Source organism: Oncorhynchus mykiss, chromosome 28 (genome assembly GCF_013265735.2).
Source record: "Oncorhynchus mykiss isolate Arlee chromosome 28, USDA_OmykA_1.1, whole genome shotgun sequence".
NCBI classification, from domain to species: domain Eukaryota; kingdom Metazoa; phylum Chordata; class Actinopteri; order Salmoniformes; family Salmonidae; genus Oncorhynchus; species Oncorhynchus mykiss.
Genome location: NC_048592.1, coordinates 22259290 through 22280088, shown reverse-complemented (window position 1 = coordinate 22280088; position 20799 = coordinate 22259290). Strand labels below are relative to the sequence as shown.

Below are 20799 nucleotides of genomic sequence, written 5' to 3'. Positions count from 1 at the left end.
ACAATTTTAAAGAGAAACAAATGTCTCCAGAGAGATAAATGAAGGGAGTGATGTCAAATGGTTCACCATGGACTCAACGGTGAGAAACCTTGAGTATCGGGGGAGGGAATACACCACTGAGGTGAACGGATGAACACATGTTAAGAATCAACAACAGGGGTTGCCAGGTCTTGTCTAGGAAGCAAGCCATCACCACAGGTTGCAAAATAAACCCAGATGCCCTGCCTAGCACTCTGTTGCAAGAAATGTAAACATGAGAGGCTAGCTAAATGCTGAGGCTAGCCTAGCATTGATTTCACTGATGTTTAATGGAGGTAATAGTTTTATTGAAGATTTAGCAACTGTTCCAGAAGGTTAAGAAGAGAAACAGATCAGAGACTGCTCTCTCCCATTAAATGTGTGTTTGTTTGGCAACAAAGTGTTTCCTAAGCCCTATGTTGGTTCATTGATAGAGGCAATGGTGAGCCAAATGATATAGTGCACTATGTAGGGAATAGGCTGTCATTTGGGACAAAACTATACTCTGCTGCTTTTGGTTTGTTCTAACAACCTCTGGACAACAGGGGCTGGATGTTTTTCCTGCTTGCGTCAAACAAAAGCAAAATCTTGGACTGTTTTGTATGTACTTCTGAGTAGTTGCTAACCAATGTTTATCATGACAAAACTGCTTTGAAAGTGGAATAAAATGTGTTTTAGATAACTAATTAATTGAATGAATGGATTGCACTGTACAAACATGTAGAGCACATCGAGGCTCATTACACGTCTCTCCTTCAACTGGAAGCGAGTGAACTGAATCATCTTCCTAGTCTACTATCCAAGTCTTCTGCTGCTTGCTTGGACCTTTGGACCCAAAACCAGACTCTACAAATCAAAGTGGCCAATCAGGGAAGTGCCTTGAAGACCAGAAGCATTTCCATGGACTTCATAAAACACCAGTGCTCCACAGTTCCGCTGGACCCACAGTGGCAGGATGCTGTCGCTTACGTTTTATTTCACTTTCTCAGAGCCTTATAGTTTAACTGGTGTTTTACAGTTGCAGAAGACCACGGACACTAAGCCTTCCCCTCATAAAATACTTTTTAGCTGCTGATGTATTTATGACAGGCACTCCGTTGCTGAGCTTACTCATTGAAGGGGGAACCGGGAATAGCTGTGCTACCGCCATGAGTCATAGCTACGGACATGATAGAGACTAATGACCTCCAGTTAGCTGGCTGCAGCGCTCCCAGGAATGAATAGGCACCATGATTATACAGTAAGCAAAATAGCAGGTATGTGGGAGAAAAACATTCTCACCGCAGTAGACTGACTCTCACATGGAAGTGAGAGTCCCTGCCCATCTTCCGAAAACATCTGAAACCCTACCTCTTCAAACAGTATCTTAAATAATCCTCCTCACCAAAAAAAAAACTTAACCAGCACTTGCACTTGACCTCCCTCCCCTTCTAGCTCTGATTCTACTGACAGCTACGATATTGAAGAAATTATACTTTCTAGGCCTGTGATATGTGGTTGTCCCACCTAGTTATCTTAAGATAAATGCACTAACTGTAAGTCACTTTGGATAAGAACATCTGCATTGGTTAATTTACCTTTCTGGTTGAGAGTGTGGATGGACAGCAGTCCCCTCCATCATACTCACAGTAGGCCCGGTTGTTGATGGTATCACACCAACCATCTCCCCCAAAGGGCTGGAAAAAAGGAAACTCTTATTAAAGGTAGCATCCAAAAGATGACATCATCAAAAACGAGGCAACTTCCTACTTGCAGGCATCAACATCAACAGAATTCAACCAAACCCACAATGGGAAGCGCCAATAGTGGATACCATTGCCTTTTCATGCAATTAATTAACACCTAGTAAAGAGCTGATCCCTGACCTCTCAGAGCTGTGATTCAGTATTTTGCATGAGACAGGAATCGGGTACTGCGTTTAACAATTTTTCAGTACTTTGGGGAGTTCTGTCTAACTCGGCAATGGCACGCAATTGTCAAATTTATGTTACATAAAAATCTTAAATGCGTCATAATGAAAGCCTTTAACGTTTTTTAACTTAACCTTAAAGTTGCTGTGCCAAAAATAAGAAAATAAGAGGTGACTGCCAAAGATACTGTTGGCTTTCCCCGGGCCGATGGAGTCATTTCAAACACTCCAGGTTGTACCTGAATCCACATCACAGTAGAATGGCAGCTGCTGGGGAGATTTCTGCAGAGTTTCTCCCCTGCTCAAAGCTAGCCCCCACTCCAAAATCATTTTCCTTGCCTTTCGAAGCTGCCAAGCCATAAATAAATCTATTTAATTGTTTTGTTTTTTACTAAATAATTTGGCCGGTAATTAAAACAGACTCTTTGGCAAAATTTGTTGATACTCCCTTTGTAAGACAAATAGGCTTTTAAACTGGCTCATGGACCATATTGGTTTCAGGTGCATTTGTAATACAATACTGTGGTCTTCATACATTTCTACTATGGTGCCTAACATAAAGCTGTTGTTTTGCAACACGTACAGTTGAAGTCGGAAGTTTACATACACCTTAGCCAAATACATTTGAACTCACAACAGCTTCACAATTGTCACAATTCCTGACATTTAATCCTAGTAATCCTGTCTTAGGTCAGTTAGGTTATTTTAAGAATGTGAAATGTCAGAATAATAGGAGAAAGAATGATTTATTTCAGCTTTTATTTCCTTCATCACATTCCCAGTGGGTCAGAAGTTTACATACACTCAATTAGTATTTGGTAGCATTGCCTTTAAACTGTTAACTTGGTTCAGACATTTTGGGTAGCCTTCCACAAACTTCCCACAATAAGTTGGGTAAATTTTGGCCCATTCCTCGTGTCGATATAGGACTAGTTTTACTGTGGATATAGATACTTTTGTACCTGTTTCCTCCAGCATCTTCACAAGGTCCTTTGCTGTTGTTCTGGGATTGATTTGCACTTTTCTCATCAAAGTACGTTCATCTCTAAGAGACAGAACGTGTCTCCTTCCTGAGCGGTATGGCGGCTGCGTGGTCCCATGGTATTTATTCTTGCGTACTATTGTTTGTACAGATGAACATGGTACCTTCAGGCGTTTGGAAATTGCTCCCAAGGATGAACCAGACTTGTGTAGGTCTACATTTTTTTTTTCTGAGGTCTTGGCTGATTTCTTTTCATTTTCCCATGATGTCAAGCAAAGAGGCACTGAGTTTGAAGGTAGGCCTCGAAATACATCAACAGGTACACCTCCAATTGACTCAAATTATGTCAATTAGCCTATCAGAAGCTTCTAAAGCCATGACATAATTTTCTGGAATTTTCCAAGTTATTTAAAGGCACAGTCAACTTAGTGTATGTAAACTTCTGACCCACTGGAATTGTGATACAGTGAATTCTAAGTGAAATAATCTGTCTGTAAACAATTGTTGGAAAAATGACTTGTGTCATTCACAAAGTAGATGTCCTAACCGACTTGCCAAAACTATAGTTTGTTAACAAGAAATGTGCGGAGTGGTTGAAAAACGAGGTTTAATGACTCCAACATAAGTGTATGTAAACTTCCGACTTTAACTGTATGTTACATAATGTAACAACTTCTAAACATGAGAAAGTAGTATATTGCTTCTGGTTGTAATGTATCTTTAACATGACCCCTTAACATTGGTTAAATAAGTACCATCAGAAGTTAGACTATTTAAATCTGACAAGTCTTTAGTCTTTAATGATCTAACGTCAGTACTTGACACCTTTCATTATAAAGCAAAACAATAAAAATACTGCAACATCAACAGTATGAACACCCATGCTTTTCCTAAAAAAAATTAAAAGTTGACACTCTTGACTCGTCCAAATGCCCATTTCTATCAACAATTTCCCCACACCTTTCTTATCACCCAAATGTTCTCCATAACGTAAGAAAGAGGCATGACTTTTCCACTTGTGAGTCATTGTATTTTTTATTTGATAAAGGTACCATTAATGTAATTTTAAAGGTGATAAGGGGTCATAGACAAGACTGATGGATCAGACTTCCACGGAGTGCTCCAGGAATCTGGGAAATAAGGCAGAGAGAGACCTCCCGACTTCTAACGGCCCTGTGTAAACTGTCAGTAAATTTAATAGTACCGCCTCTTAGAACATACTTGGAACTCTGATGTCTGCTGGATTATGGTGTCAGTGTAATGTACCAAGTTTAAAGGTGTTTATGATGCCGTGTCTGCACCAGCAGACTTTGGAGGGGAGGCCGACTTTTGCCCAGAATCTTGGTGTTTTCTTTTTTTAAAATCGATTGTTCTAGTACACTGTAATTCCTACAGTAGACTAGATGCCATACAGTGTGCTATCTGAGGGACAACTCATCCCTTTGATAGCTTGCTGAGCTGTTTGAGTTACAACAGCAAATAAATATATCCACTATCGGATATCCAACCTGGCTGTTTACTCATTTTCCAGGCTTCAATCGAAGAGGGGTTCTTAGGGATTCTAGTCCATTGCATTTTTTTACTTGCGTCATCCAAATTGGTATTTAAAGAATCCAGAATTTACTTTAAATGAACCCCTTTGTTATTGTTATTCATACATAAACACAACACAACTGTGTCCATTAAGACAAAAACGTTTTGAAGAAACATACATTAACACAATGCAACTGTTTCCAGGATGACTCAGTAATTTGACAATACCAAAATAAATGTGGACTAAGTTTATCATTAGCGACACCAAGGGTGGCGATTCCTCATAAACATGATCTCTTCATGCCATGAAAACAATCTTACAACTTAAAAGCCACATGTGGTTATAGATTAAACCTAAACATCCTGTTGGAGTGAAGGAAGGGATTACGCTCGGAGAGAGAGCCGACGGACTTAGTTTAATGCTAAGTGAAAGATACAACAAACTAAATAAACTCCCTAGCAACACCTTTTAATGTTTTGGGAAAGAAAATGGGATAACTAGTCAGTTGCACAACTAAATGCATTCAACAGAAATGTGTCTTCAGTCTTCCCTCTGAATCAGAGAGGTGCGGGGGGCTGCATTAATCGACGTCCATGGCGCCCGGGGAGCAGTTGTTGTTGGGGGTTAACTGCCTTGCTCAAGGGCCCACATTACCGCTTCCTGATTGAGACTTCCTCAGAGCTCGCTCACTAATTATGTTCTCCTCTAAATTCCTTCTCAAATGTAAAGTCATGTTTAGTGGTTCAAAACAAACCTGCAACATTAATGTGTGTCTGGCAAATGTTAAACTTCAAGGTACAGTTACCGCTCAAGGTATTGTAAAATTGGACTATTTAAAGACATGTTCTTGAACTTTGGTGACTACTAAATATTTTTTAAACCCCCTCCTTTGGGCTGGATGTGTGAATGTGTAGTTCATACATATGTAATCTATGAGCAGAGTTACTATCTTACCTCAATTAGCCACAAAATCACTTGTTTGAAACTGACTGTTTTTCTTGAAGCTGTGCTGTGCCATTTTCCCTACATTTTCCGCCACATCTTCCCCCTATAGCAATTTGAGTTCTACCAGTGAGCTTCATCCCCTCGCCATATGAATGACAGTTAGCAAGTGGCACATCATGCACCCACAGCAGAGCGAGAGAGAGCAATGATTGTACAGTATGTGCAGATATGTGCACCATGCCTTCGGAAAGTATTCAGATCTCTTGACTTTTTCCACATTTTGCAATGTTACAGTCTTATTCTAAAATCGGGGTGGCAGATAGCCTAGTGGTTAGAGCGTTGATCGAATCCCTGAGCTGATAAAGTTCAAATCTGTCGTTCTGCCCCTGAACAAGGCAGTTAACCCACTGTTCCTAGGCCGTCATTGAAAATAAGATTTTGTTCTTAACTGACTAGCCTAGTTAATGGATAAAATCCTCCCCATAAAAAAACAGTTTTTTAGACATTTTGACAGTGCATGTCAGAGCAAAAACTAAGTCATGAGGTCGAATGAATTGTCCGTAAAGCTCAGAGACAAGATTGTGCCGAGGCACAGATCTGGGGAAGGGTACCAAAGAACTTCTGCAGCATTGAAGGTCCCCAAGAACACAGTGGCCACCATCATTTTAAATGGAAAACGTTTAGAACCACCACTCTTCACCTCCTAGAGCTGGCCACCCGGTCAAACTGAGTAATGAAACCAAGATTCAATACTTTGGCCTGAATGCCAAGCGTCACGTCTGGAGGAAACCTGGCACCATCCCTACGGGGAAGCATGGTGGTGGCAGCATCATGCTGTGGGGATGTTTTTCAGCGGCAGGGACTGGGAGACTAGTCAGGGTCGAGGCAAAGATGACCGATGAAAAGTACAGAGAGATCCTTAATGAAAACCTGCTCCAGGACCTCAGACTGGTGAATGTTCACCACCGCACAGGACAATGACCCTAAACACAGAGCCAAGACAAGGCAGGAGTGACTTTGGGACAAGTCTCAATGTCCTTGAGTGGCCCAGCCAGAGCCCAGACTTGAACCCAATCTAATATCTCTGGAGAGACCTGAAAATAGCTTTGCAGTTACGCTCCCCATCCAACCTAACAGAGCTTGAGAGGATCTGCAGAGAAGAATGGTAGAAACTCCCCAAATACAGGTGTGCCACATTTGTAGCGTCGTACCCAAAAAGACTCAGGGCTGTAATTGCTGCCAAAGGTGCTTCAACAAACTACTGAGTAAAAAAGTACTGAGTAAAAAACAAAATACTGAGTAAATACTTATGTAAATATAATATTTCCGCTTTTTTATTTCTATACATTTTAAACATTTGTAAAAATAGTTTTTGCTTTGTTATTATGGGGTATTGTGTGTAGATTTATGAGCCAAAAAAACTATTGAATAAATTTTAGAATAAGGCTGTAACCTAACATAACGTGGAAAAAGTCAAGGGGTCTGAATACTTTCTGAAGGCACTGTATGTGCCGTAGTATGCAATTTTCGGGTATTTCAGAACTACTGTCTAAAAAGTATACAAAAGTATAAATATATGATGTTATTTATAACAAGTATTACTCACACTGCAAGTTCAACTTGTGAACGAGAGAAGAGTTGATACTGGCTGTAACTGTGGAGCACATGGGGTAGGCTAAATAGTTTGTTTTTGAAGGGCTGATTGGCTAGTCTCGACACACCCTCATTACATTATTCAGTTGTCTCTCTGCTCTCTACTGTCCATTCAGCCTTTGCTTGTTTACTTCTTGAAAGGAAAATACCATTTGAGTATTCTTTTGATCAACTGTTTTGCTATTGAGATTTATGCATTTTGTGCACCACGATTAGAAGAGGAAAATGTTGGCCTAGATAATGAAGGTCTACTTGTGGTAAAGTCTAATGTGCCTTAAACGGATACTTCGGGATTTTAGCAATGAGTCAGAAGAACTCATGGATACCATTTTTATGTCTCTGCATCCAGTATGAATGTTGTTTTGTGAGCCAATGTCAGCTAGCGTTAGTGCAATGACTAGAAGTGTATTGTAGCTACTGTACTTGCATGCTAGCAGTTACCATAGACTACCAGTCATTGCGCTAACGCTAGTTAGCAACTTCCTTCAAACTGCACGTAAAGACATAAAAATGGTTTCCACAAGCACTGAAGTATTCCTTTAACTGACCTCATCATCCTATTTTGAAAATGAGCATCTGGATGAGATCTGTCAGGGAGTATTTGTAACACATGTGGAGTGGTATAATTTACAATGTTGTCATGGAGTATCTGGTTATAAGCAACTGAAGATTGAAGGAAAGAATTGTTGGCAGGTAGATTAAATATTTTAATACCATGAGACATGAACAGTTAATGTGTTCCATAGATAGTTCCAGTTTACACTAAAGTCTGGTGGATTCTGAATAAAAAGGTTCTGGATAATAATAGTGTACTATGACAGCTAATAAATTAATGGGCAAATATTTCAAAATAAGCCTGCCTTTGAATTTGATCCCTGAAAATAGACCAAATCTAAGGAAACGATGAAAGAGAAATGGAACACCGTCAGCCTCAGAAATGACGCTTTGTCGCCAGTGATCAGTATTTCAACAAATAAAGCCTTAACAAGGTAGAGCGAGAGACGTTCATAGTTTGCAGTGAACCGTGCCATAGTTGGTGCACACTTGAGGCCCATTTCATTCCCCTGTAGGTGAAGGAACTGCACTAAGGTTAATTTACTGTTTTTACTTTCAATGACTGTGATATGTGCTTGTCTTACCTACCTTAGTTGAATTCATTCTGTAAGTCACTCTGGATAAGTGTCTGCTAAGTGACCAAATTGTAAATCCAAATCTAAATGTAAATCCGATGAGTTAACCATGTTTAAACCCACAGGCTGTTCCTCTCGTGGACGATTTTGACGTAAAACCACACCTTAACTTAGAATACGGCATAAACATTCTCAGTGGACCCACACTGTTGTTTGCTTTATCTGCAATTAATTGAATATGGGTCTTGGTGGTAATATTCTTGGTTGAGGTAGGAGTATGTACAGTATGATAAAATGAAGGGTCTATGGTTTCGGTTTTATTTACTTTTTAAAGTAAAACATGTAATCCTTTTTCTGCAATAAATGTAGAGCAAGTCTGTTCAAGCTTAGGCTACTTTAAAGAAAACACCATTGTTTTGATGTTAGGGATGATTATGATCAGGTAAGAAAATACTTTTTCAAAGCATGTATTGCTCGGGTCTCCATTTTGAAGACTAACACAATAGAGAGATAAAACAGACTGTAGCGATAGAACAGAGCAGCATAGATTGGCAAAATATATTACATGTGCTACCTGTCCCAGACCTGCTGTTTTCAACTCTCTAGAGACAGCAGGAGCGGTAGAGATACTCTCAATGATCGGCTATGAAAAGCCAACTGACATTTACTCCTGAGGTGCTGACCTATTGCACCCTCGACAACTACTGTGACTATTATTATTTGACCATGCTGGTCATTTATGAACATTTGAACATATTGGCCATGTTCTGTTATAATCTCCACCCGGCACAGCCAGAAGAGGACTGACCATCCCTAATAGCCTGGTTCCTCTCCAGGTTTCTTCCTAGGTTTTGGGCCTTTCTAGTGAGTTTTTCCTAGCCACCGTGCTTCTACACCTGCATTGCTTGCTGTTTGGGGTTTTAGGCTGGGTTTCTATCTCAGCACTTTGAGATATCAACTGGGCTATATAAATAAATGTGATTTGATTTGACATGTCTCATCTTTAATCATGTTGGTACAGTATAATACTGCAAAATTGCAGACGGGAAGCCTGGGTGTATTTATGTTGTTGTTGACATTTTAAAATACATTTCCTGCAATTCTACACAGTTTGACCTGACTTATTATGCCTCTCTTGAGGGGTATTTTGTGGGGTATATGGATGGGTTTGAAAACACAGTACAAGTGGAAGGATAAGTGGAAGGCCCCCCAATCCCCCAAAACAATTTAAATAAAAGATTTGCAGGTTTGTAATACATTTAGCCATTTTAACGCTAATTTCTAGCTACTCTACACATTTTGTAATGAGGAAGAGAGAAAATGGTGGGGTTTTAAAGTAAGTGTCAAGTGAAAATGTCAATTTTAAAAGTAAAAATTCTATTAACTCATACCCAAATAATGTTGTTGACTCATCCTATACTTGTATTTGTGGCCAACGCATAAATCTGAGGGGGAAAAAAAACACTTAAAAAAAAACAACTCAAACTTGTATCTCAAACAGACCGTTTTTTCAAATGCTTGCTATTTCCTGATAACAGATGAGCGGTCTACTCGCATTAATATTTTTAATGACAGGTATACGCCCACACCATTCTGTTGTTGGGGTACGCCCACACCAATCCATCACAGAAAAGCTGCTTTTTAACATACTTATTTAAAAAAAATTGGAAGGAAAACTATTTCACTCATAATGTAATTAATTATATATATTTAATAGAAATCTGGAAACACTGGACAGTTAATTTACAAGTCAACTTTGGGCAAAAATAACAGCTTTTAACTGTATAAGTGATCAATGCACTATAATAACAGGTCATTTAATGCTTAAAATTTTTTATAATATTGACAAGATATTTGGCTACAGGAGTGCCATTTCTTACCTATCTCTACAGCTTCCATCCAAAATGACATCAACACATACTGGAGGAGTTACTGGCTAGCTACAAGTGGCTAGCTTAGCTGATGAACTAGCTACATCGGTCACGGCGTGCATGACCAGAAAGACACATCGATGAACCATCAAACGGAGTTGGACCGTTGTTCATGCCCAAAGTCGATTGTTAAAGCAAATATCCTGCAATTCTACACATTTTGCCATTGATTATGATGTGCTATATACTATCTGACATGTTCTGGCTGGGGTACCTCAACCAAAACATTTTATTTGTTTATTTTAACCTCTCTTGGGTAGGGGGCAATATTTTCACGTTCGGATGAAAAGCGTGCCCAAAGTAAACTGCCTGTTACTCAGGCCCAGAAGCTATGCATATAGAATATGTAAATAACTGGTAGATTTGGATAGAAAATACTCAAAAGTTTATAAAACTGTTAAAATTATGTCTGTGAGTATTAACAGAACTGACTTGGCAGGCAAAACCCCGAGGACAAACCATCCCAAAAAAACAAATGTTCAGCATACCACTGTTTTCAATGGCTGTCACTTTTATTATAAGGCGAAATCCTCCCAGGTTGCAGTTCCTAGGGCTTCCACAAGATGTCAACAGTCTTTAGAAAGAGTTTCATGCTGGTTTTTGGAAAAATGAGACAGACATTGTAGTTTTTCTAGGTAGCTCCCATTTTGGATGTAGTGTCTACAAGCGCGTGGAAGAGAGCGCGTTCTTTGGTATTTTTCTCCGGTAAAGACGATAACGATTCTCCGTCTTAAATGTTATCGTTTATTTACGTATTAGGGTATCTAACGTTTGATTATAAACGTTGTTTGACTTGTTTGTAAAAGTTTATTAGTAACATTTGGAATTCATTTTGTATGCATTTTGATGGAGGGAAACTAGGTGGATTATGGACTGAAGCGCGCCAGCTAAACTGAGTTTTTATGGATATAAAGAAGGACATTATCGAACAAAAGGACCATTTGTGATGTATCTGGGACCTTTTGGAGTGCCAACAGAAGAAGATCAAAGGTAAGGCATTTATTAAATCGCTATTTCTGACTTTCGTGGCGCACCTGCCTGGTTGAAATATGTTTTTCATGCTTTTGTATGCGGGGTGCTGTCCTCAGATAATCGCATGGTGTGCTTTCGCCGTAAAGCCCTTTTGAAATCTGACACAGCGGCTGGATTAACAAGAAGTTAAACTTAATTTTGATGTATTACACTTGTGATTTTATGAAAGTTAAATATTTATAATTCTGCAATTTCACCGGATGTTGGCCAGGTGGGACGGTAGCGCCCATAATAAGTTACAGAAATTATTAGGGGGGGGGGCACATGTCCCCCCATCCCTGGTGTCAATTTTGCCTATGATAGAACACTCACCTCACATGACTGGATACATTGTATGAGTTTGGGGTCAGGATGCCATCTCATCATTCCTGTGCAGACGATGTCCTGTAATGTAACATTGATTGAGACGTTGTAATTAGTCATCAGTATCAACATCAAGCTCTATAGATCTAAACCGGTTTCAGTTAAACTAGGCTTACAGGAAATGGTATGTCTGTGCACAGGACTTTCTTTTTGGTGATACAAAATGTCAATGACTACACTTGATAAAGATCTCTAACTTTAAATCCAGCTCCAACTTTACACTACCTCCCACCAAACCAAAAACATTTAGTCAACAAGGCCATATTTGGTGTTATGAAGTGATCTAGCCAAAAAGGCACTGTCATCTTGAGTTCTCATAATGGTCTGTGGCATTTTCTTTCTACCTTAATTGGAACGACAGCGTACTAATCATATTGATTGACTGACAAAGACTATAGGAGTAACAGGATACTCCTTTGTGTCCCAAAAGTTGTCTGGTTAAGGGATACAGTCATAATGCCTTGGATCAAGATGACGTGCCAGTAATACAGCTCAAGTTATCAAAATCAGTTCCAAACTATTTGGAAGGCAGTTAGGTCTGCTGGCTCGGTGAAGGGCCACCCAATAGAGCAGGGGTACTCAACTCTTACCCTGTGAGGTCCGGAGCCTGCTGGTTTTCTGTTCTACCTGATAATTAATTGTACACACCTGGTGTCCCAGGTCTAAATCAGTCCCTGATTTAGAACAATGAAAAAATGCAGCAGAACAGCTTCGAGGTCCAGAGTTGAGTTTGAGGGCAATACAGGGTCAAATGATAGGGCTGTTTACCCTAGCGTTCATGTCAAAGCGATCCTTTGAGATGATATTGGGCAGGTTGCCCTTCTTAAGAAAACAACAGTATATTTCACTCTGACACATCATTGAAATTCCTAGACATTCCGCCATGATGATTGCGTGTTCCAGAGATTCTTGATGAAAGGCGCCTATTTATAATAGTATAACCCCTGATGTCACATATCACTTTTTTTGGTCCATCCGATTCTTTATACCATCATAACTTGCCATCTGTATGTCAATCTTGCAGAAATCACAATAAACATTTGATCATTACAGAGTTCACAGTAAGGCTACCAGTGCCCTAACTTAGCAGGGAAGAAGCAGGAAGCTTGCAATTGGTTCTTTATATTGAATAATATTAATACACTGGCTAAAATAAGCTGCAAATGTAGCTTTTTTGCAGGAAAAGCTCAATTTGAAGTATAGATAACCACATGTTTTAGTCATTTACTCATCCAAATGAATCATTTGAGCAAGCCTCAGACCTGTTTGTGAAGCTCTAAGGATACACAAGGGGGATATCAGCCAATGCTAATAACATTCAGTAAATAACAAAGCATCACAACGTTTGCATCAGTCAAACACCTTACCTGAACCCTGCCTGGCAGCATCCAGTGCTTGACGTTGTCTGCAGTGGTGCCATTGGCTAAAACCACTGGGTCATGCAGGGCTGCACTGCATGTTGGGTAGCAAACTGCACCTGCAGTGACACAAAGTAAGCTTTCCTTCTACGCTGATTTGCATCTGTTGAATTTATTCATGTGCAAATAAAAAAAGTTGAGACTAGTCATCTGTGGTTCAACAGCTTGGCAGTTCGGCTTGCAAAGTGTTTTACCACCTGCTACCTGCTATGGCTATGTTATATTTTCCAATGCCTTCTGGGATGCTACAGAACGCTCCACAATTCATAATATCTAAACAATTAAGAACACTTGGGTAAAAATATACATGTATACATATATATTTTTAAGGTATGGTATTACATAATGATGAGATGTTAAAACACGTTCTGTTACATCGTAGAAGCTTCATGACCAAACAAATACCAATAGAATGGATGCAATGCATTATGTCTTTAATATAATACTGACAGTCTATGATTACTACAGTACAAAACACTGCTGTGCATTACTACATTAAAGTACTACTGTAAGTGTAATGAGGAGTGTCCTCAAGCTGGAGAAGTTGAGAAGGAGACTTACCAACATTGAAACTCTCGTCACAGGCAAACTGAACCTGATTGACATCAGGCGGAGGTGTGCAGGCTCCAGCTAACCTTGTACACATGGTGAACTCCTCTGTCCACCTGCCATCTTTAGTGCAGCGAATCGTGTGCTGTCAGGAGAGATAAAAACTGAATGAATAAGATAGTACTTTATTAATGGGATGGGATGATGTTCAAGCTCAGAAAGTGGACCTAGATTGCATCTTTTGTTTACGTTTTCTGAGGCGTGGGGACACAGGAGGGTACAGAGGCTGTTGTAGTGCCTGCCATTGGTGCAGGTGTACATGCCCTCAAAGACAGCAGGCAGAGATGGACAGGGAACGGGTTCACAGCCCCCCTCCTCCCACTGGCCCCCCTCTACACACTCCACCTTCAGAAACCTCCTCCTAACACACACACAACACACATGCAGACAGACACATACGCACGCACGCACACACACACACACAGACACACACACACACACAAAATTCTGTTATTTCAAATTGAATTTAAAACATCTCAAAAGTAATAATAAACACGATAATTTAAAACCATTTTTATAGTGCTTTTAGCTTTTAACACGTTGCATTAATAAGGTGCTTAAGATTTTCACATATCTTAAAAGTGAGTTGAAAAACTCATAAAGAAGTCCAGGTGCAAAAATTATGTTCTCATATTAGTTTGTACATGCAGTTAGTCCTGTAGAACATGCTGAGCAGTCTTAGAAGGTCCAGCTAGATTCAAGAACATTGTCTTTGACAGCCAACATTGCCCAATAGTCAAGGGATAATGCTGACTCCAACAAAGGGCGGAAATAAACTCGCACCAGCGGTTTACTAATGGGAAACTATCTCATTAGAAACACGTGAATTACATCGATAATGAGGTGAAGTTACCCAATTAATTCAACTGGAAAACAATAATGAGGCAATTAACCATTGGTATGGAATTTATTGGAGGTTTATGTTGCTATGCTTAGAAACCGTACACAGGTATGCAAGGCTGATGGATCTAAAAATACATTTAAATGTATGAATTGTGCTATTTAAACTCAGGATCCGTGGGGGAAATATGGGATGCATTCATTGTTCGGTGCTACATAAAATATAAGCTATTAACACTGTTCTCTAACATGTTTATGGAGCAAAATAAAAGTGATACATAACACATTACTCACTTTCTTGACTTTGTGTTTAGGCTGGCAGTAACATAGTAACCTGGGTTACATTTGTAACGGCATACGGTACCCACATCATGTCCTGTACCATTGCACTGGGGTACTAGGAGCTTGGCGTTAGGTACTGTAGGAGGCTCTGGGCACTCAATCTTACAGTAGGCTTCAGGGAAGGACCATAGACCATCATCTAGGCACACCAACCTATCACTGTCCCCTGCAAAACAAATAAAGGCACACAATCAATTCAAACCTCACACAGAATTGTATATCATTTAATGATAATGATGAGTTGAGGTTCGTTATTTAAACTCTTAATGAATCTGACATCTGGAATCAGTCCCTTTGTTCAATTGCTAGGAGAGAAGGTGAGTTTGTGGACTATTAGTGATGTCAATATGATCTAATGTACCGTATGTGTCCATATCTGCCGGTGCATAATGCTCAATTATCCAAGGCCCCCCACACAAGGTTCTGTTGGTATGTATATGTCATCATAATACTCTAAAAGTTGTGTTCATTTTATTGGTCTATAAAATGTAATGAATCTTTGACATGGTTTAAAGTTTTATAAGGTATTTAAGCTCTGCTCTGGTGTTGCAATCATTAACAAAATCCAATACAGATGTGGGATCTTAATTTGACCTACCTTTAGCAAGATAACGTTCCTGCAGTGTAGGAAATGTAAAACTTGTAGTGTATTTGAGGTTTAAAAGGCTTCTGAATTTTATCATTTCTACTTTGAAATTTCACACTTGATTTTCCCTTATGAAAAATGTATCACCCCCTACAAACATTTCCATTAATTATAATCCACATTTCCTGTTGCTGCAGGATTATGTCCTGCTGTAGCAAACTAGCTAAAATTCAAATCCTACACCATATTTAGTAATGCATGTCAATGGGTAAATACGAATTAGGATCAACATGTTGGGTCAGTATCGGTAATCCATCAAACAATTCAGAAAGGGCTCACTGATTGACCACAGTTTAACAAAGTACTGTCAATAACAAGCTAGGTTGTGGTATACACTGAGTATACAAAACATGAAGAACACCTACTCTTTCCATGACAGACTGATCAGGTGAATTTAGGTGAAAGCTATGATCCCTTATTGAATGTCAATTGTTAAATCCACTACAATCAGTGTAGATGAAGGGGAGGAGACCGGTTAAAGAAGGACATGGATTGTGTATGTTTGCCATTCAGAGGGTGCATGGGCAAGACAAAATATTTAAGTGTCTTTGAACGGGGTATGCCAAGCACACCGGTTTGTGTCAAGAACTGCAACGCTGCTGAGTTTTTCATGCTCAACAGTTTCCTGTGTGTATCAAGACTCAATACTAGGAAGGTGTTCCTAGTGTTTGGTATACTAAGTGTACATCTTTTGGGAGTTGCCATGTAGAACCTAGAAGCCAGGAGTAAAACCCTGTAGTAGAACCTAGACGCCAGGAGTAAAACCCTGTTGTAGAACCTAGAAGACAGGGGTAAACCCTGTAATAGAACCTAGATGCCAGGAGTAAAACCCTGTTGTAGAACCTAGAAGCCAGGAATAAAACCCTATAGTAGAACCTAGAAGACAGGAGTAAAACCCTGTTGTAGAACCTAGAAGCCAGGAGTAAAATCCTGTAGTAGAACCTAGAAGACAGGGGTGGCCCCCCGGTAGTAGAACCTAGAAGACAGAAGTAAAACCCTGTTGTAGAACCTAGAAGACAGGGGTAAAACCCTGTTGTAGAACCTAGAAGACAGGGGTAAAACCCTGTAGTAGAACCTAGAAGACAGGAGTAAAACCTTGTTGTAGAACCTAGAAGACAGGGGTAAAACCCTGTAGTAGAACCTAGAAGACAAGAGTAAAACCCTGTTGTAGAACCTAGAACACAGGGGTGGCCCCCCGGTAGTAGAACCTAGAAGACAGGAGTAAAACCCTGTTGTAGAACCTAGAAGACAGGGGTAAAACCCTGTATTAGAACCTAGAAGACAGGGGTAAAACCCTGTTGTAGAACCTAGAAGACAGGGGTAAAACCCTGTAGTAGAACCTAGAAGACAGGAGTAAAACCCTGTAGTAGAACCTAGAAGACAGGGATAAAACCATGTAGTAGAAGCTAGAAGACAGGGATAAAACCCTGTAGTAGAAGCTAGAAGCCAGGGGCCCTGAGGTAAATGAAATGGCAGGCGGGCACTAAGCCAGAATGTTCTTGCCAGCATGAGTCCCACTCGGCCCTGCTGGCGAGTCCAGAGATAGAAACCCTCTCTTGTTTGCCTTATTTCCTATCCCCACCTGTCATCAACCAGCTATGGCTGCATGCTACTTTCCTATTTACACAAAGCCTAGGGCCTCCGTCCACTGGACGTGGACCAAGACCAACTGCCAAGCTGTTCAGTTCAGTCCCAGGGCCGGCTGAACAGCCTCGCCTCACAACAACCTCACAACTCCTACGCCATGATGCCACATCAGGCTAGACTCCAAGCCACTCTGTGTACAACATGAGGTAATACACTCGTGCGAAAAAGGGTTCCAAAAGGGTTCTCGGCTGTCCCCATAGCAGCACCCTTTTTGGTTATAGGTAGAACCCTTTTTGGTTTTGGGTACAACCTTTTGGGTTCCATGTAGAACCCTCTGTGGAAAGAGTGCTACATTGAACTCGACATTGAAAAGGGTTATTGTTCTCCGATGGGGAAAGCCAAAGAACCATTTAAGGTTTAGATAGATTGAGACCCCCTCAGGTAAAAAATAAAACAGCAATGACAGCCTCATGGTCAAGTTAATTTCTGTGAGAAAATGTTAGAATGTGCCATTCATGTTGTGTAAATGAGTGAATGAATGTCAACTTCCCACTTCATTAAAATAATAAATGGACCTATAATTATCTGAACCTATAAACTGTTATTAAAACAGAATTTGCATGTAAATTTGTATCATTATAACTTTACCGTTGACCATACATACCCTGAAGCATGGCGGGGGGGTTGCAGGTGAAAGAGCACTGCTTGCCAAATGTTGTTCCCCAGGGGCAGCTGAAGACAGCGAAGTAGATGTGAGACTGGTCAGGGGGCCCACAGTCAATTAGCTGACAGCTCACAACATGGTCCCATGCTCCATTTAGACACTGAAGCTCCGTTTCTTGCTTTCAATGGAAGATTAATACATTACCATTACACAGACATGATGGGATATGGCATGCTACTACAGTAATACAAATATACTGTATACTACTGCTGCTACTTGTAATAGTTCCTCTACGATCTATATTTCGACAGTCATTTAAGGCTAGTACTATTTCATGTTACTTTCAAATGCTCTCAAATTCAATGTTGATGTGTAGGGGGATGAAGTGGAGGGGTCTTATAATATACATTTTATATATGATTTCTTTAATGCACAGTTTCTTAAAAATAGAGTGATTTCTGGAAGTTTTAGGGTTGTTCTTACCAGATGGGGTAAGACCCTAGTTTAATCCTAGTGTTGTGTTTACCTGATGGGGTAAGACCCTAGTCTAATCCTAGTGTTGTGCGTACCTGATGGGGTAAGACCCTAGTCTAATCCTAGTGTTGTGCGTACCTGATGGGGTAAGACCCTAGTCTAATCCTAGTGTTGTGCGTACCTGGAGGGGTAAAACCCTAGTCTAATCCTAGTGTTGTGCGTACCTGATGGGGTAAAACCCTAGTCTAATCCTAGTGTTGTGCGTACCTGATGGGGTAAGACCCTAGTCTAATCCTAGTGTTGTGCGTACCTGATGGGGTAAAACCCTGGTCTAATCCTAGTGTTGTGCGTACCTGATGGGGTAAAACCCTAATCTAATCCTAGAGTTGTGCGTACCTGATGGGGTAAAACCCTAGTCTAATCCTAGTGTTGTGCGTACCTGAAGGGGTAAAACCCTAGTCTAATCCTAGTGTTGTGTTTACCTGATGGGGTAAGACCCTAGTCTAATCCTAGTGTTGTGTTTACCTGATGGGGTAAGACCCTAGTCTAATCCTAGTGTTGTGCGTACCTGATGTGGTAAGACCCTAGTCGAATCCTAGAGTTGTCCTTACCTGAAAGGGTGGATTACCCTTGCCACTGAGCACAGCGAGGATGAAACCTGGATGACAGTGGACAGTGCAGTGAGAGGTCTCAGTCCTCTCTGTCTCGGGGCTGCAGGTGACAGAGGCATGCTCCAACTGAGGAGGACTGCATGTGTCCATCTGGCATGGCCGCCGTGAACAGCTGGGCCATCACGATCACACACACACAGGGGGAGAGAAGAAACACAGAGAGAAAAGTATGAGCTGAGTAATGTTGATTATTTGAATCCTCAACAGATATGGTATCACATAGCATAGTGTGTGTGTGTGTGTGTGTGTGTGTGTGTGTGCGTGTGTGTGTGTGTGTGTGCATGTGGAAGCCCTATGAGACCCCACCCTCAGCGCACCCAGTGAGGGCAAATGCGCTGAAGTGACATGACGTGCGCAGAGCAACTCCCGTCACGGCAACGAAGGGCGAGGAGAAGTTGAGGATGACAGCGGTGGTCAGGAAGAAGGGTTGACTCAGGTTGTGTGTCACGTTCACCACTAGAGGATTCTGCTGACACGACAGCTCAAAGGAACCTGAGGACAGACACAGTCCCTTTTTCAATGAATCATTCCTCAATTCTTCATCTTCTTCTGAAAACATATTGAACAACCTTGTCCTCAACTACAGTTGAGAAGGAGCCAAGGAGATGGGATGCGAGGAATTGAGATAGAGCCCCAGACAGGAATATCACATGGATGCTTACTCAGTACACTTTTCAAACATCATATGTTCATCACTGTAACCAGCCATAACCCTAACCCTACATACTGCATATGTGAAGACATCTTGAGGCATCTTTGAACGTTAATTCAAACAGTCAGTCATCCTTTGAGGACCGGTAGTTGAAGTTCATACCCAGGGAGTGGTTTCTGCCACCAGTATCACACAGTTGGACGGTGACTGTTTTCCTGCACTGCTCTCCAGGCCAGGCTCCGTCCGAAGCCAGATAGATGATGACAGACGCGGCGACTCCAGGTTGCGTAAATCCCACCTGGGCAAACAATTAGAGTTATTATGACAACAACCAAATGAGTTCAACTGTTCAATAATCGGTTCCTGAATGTCCCCCACTTCAATGGTAATTGGATTGCATGGTAATGAAAGTATGACAACAGGACAATACTGTGACAAACGTGGCATGACAAATTGTGAGAAAGTACAAAGATGTGCCGTGAAACATAACAAATGACCTTTGGAACATTACTTTAGAGAAGGTTATAAATAGTTTGTCAAAAGTTTGTCAAAAGTAGTGCACTATAAAGGGAAAAAGGTGCCCCAAGTATCCTCTGTGTTGGACTGGAGTACTCAACCTTTAGCCATACTGTATCTTCCTCATCGTAGTAGGTCTGAGTGTACGACTGGGCCGTGCATGGAACCCATATGTCATGTGACAGCTTCTCATTCATCTCCAGGTACTGGGGCTTGCACAGCTTTAATACAAGGGGAATCATACAGTAATTATTGAAAACCTTCGGTCACACTTTATTTGGATAGTCCCATGATATACAGATGGTTATACTATCAACAAACTATCTGTTCATAAGCAAATGCTTGCTAAGGTTACGGTTACGGTTAGGTTTAGAATAAGGGTAAAGGTTAGGGTTGGGGCTAGGGTAAGGGTTAAGTTTAAAGTTAGGATAAGGGTTAGGGTTAGGGATAGGGCTAGTGGACAGTTAGTTGAAATGTTGTTGACACCGGGGAGTCTCATAGGGCGGCGCAAAATTGGCCCGGCGTTGTCCGGGTTAGGGGAGGATTTGGCCGGGGGGGATTTACTTGGCTCATCACACTCTAGCGACTCCTTGTGGTGGGTCGGGCACCTGCAAGCTGACTCGTCGTCGATATTTCTTCCGACACAATGGTGCAGCTGGCTTCCGGGTTAGGCGAGCAGTGTTAAGAAACGCGACTTGGTGGGTCATGTTTCGGAGGATGCATGACTCGATCTTCGCCTCCTGAGCCCATTGCGGAGTTGCAGTGATGAGACAAGATTGTAACTGGATCACAATTGGATATCACGAAATTGAGGCGAAAAATGGGGTAAAATAAAATAATATATATATATATATAGAGACAGTTATTGGACATCTACAAACCA

At 40.9% G+C, this 20799-nt stretch overlaps 1 protein-coding gene across 1 annotated transcript in view; it reads right to left on the bottom strand.

The window, feature by feature from the left end:
- The window catches only part of pappa2 (pappalysin 2), a 59501-nt gene that overhangs the window by 806 nt on the left and 37896 nt on the right, over positions 1–20799 (bottom strand). Inside the window, exons 12-22 of the mRNA XM_036966716.1 lie at positions 20018–20137; positions 19563–19698; positions 19066–19240; positions 18689–18860; positions 17604–17781; positions 14659–14872; positions 13714–13885; positions 13477–13609; positions 12865–12974; positions 11447–11518; positions 1596–1694 (exon numbers count right to left, since the gene is read on the bottom strand). Coding sequence (XP_036822611.1) covers positions 1596–1694; positions 11447–11518; positions 12865–12974; positions 13477–13609; positions 13714–13885; positions 14659–14872; positions 17604–17781; positions 18689–18860; positions 19066–19240; positions 19563–19698; positions 20018–20137 — 1581 coding nt within the window. The remainder of the gene's footprint in view (positions 1–1595; positions 1695–11446; positions 11519–12864; positions 12975–13476; positions 13610–13713; positions 13886–14658; positions 14873–17603; positions 17782–18688; positions 18861–19065; positions 19241–19562; positions 19699–20017; positions 20138–20799) is intronic.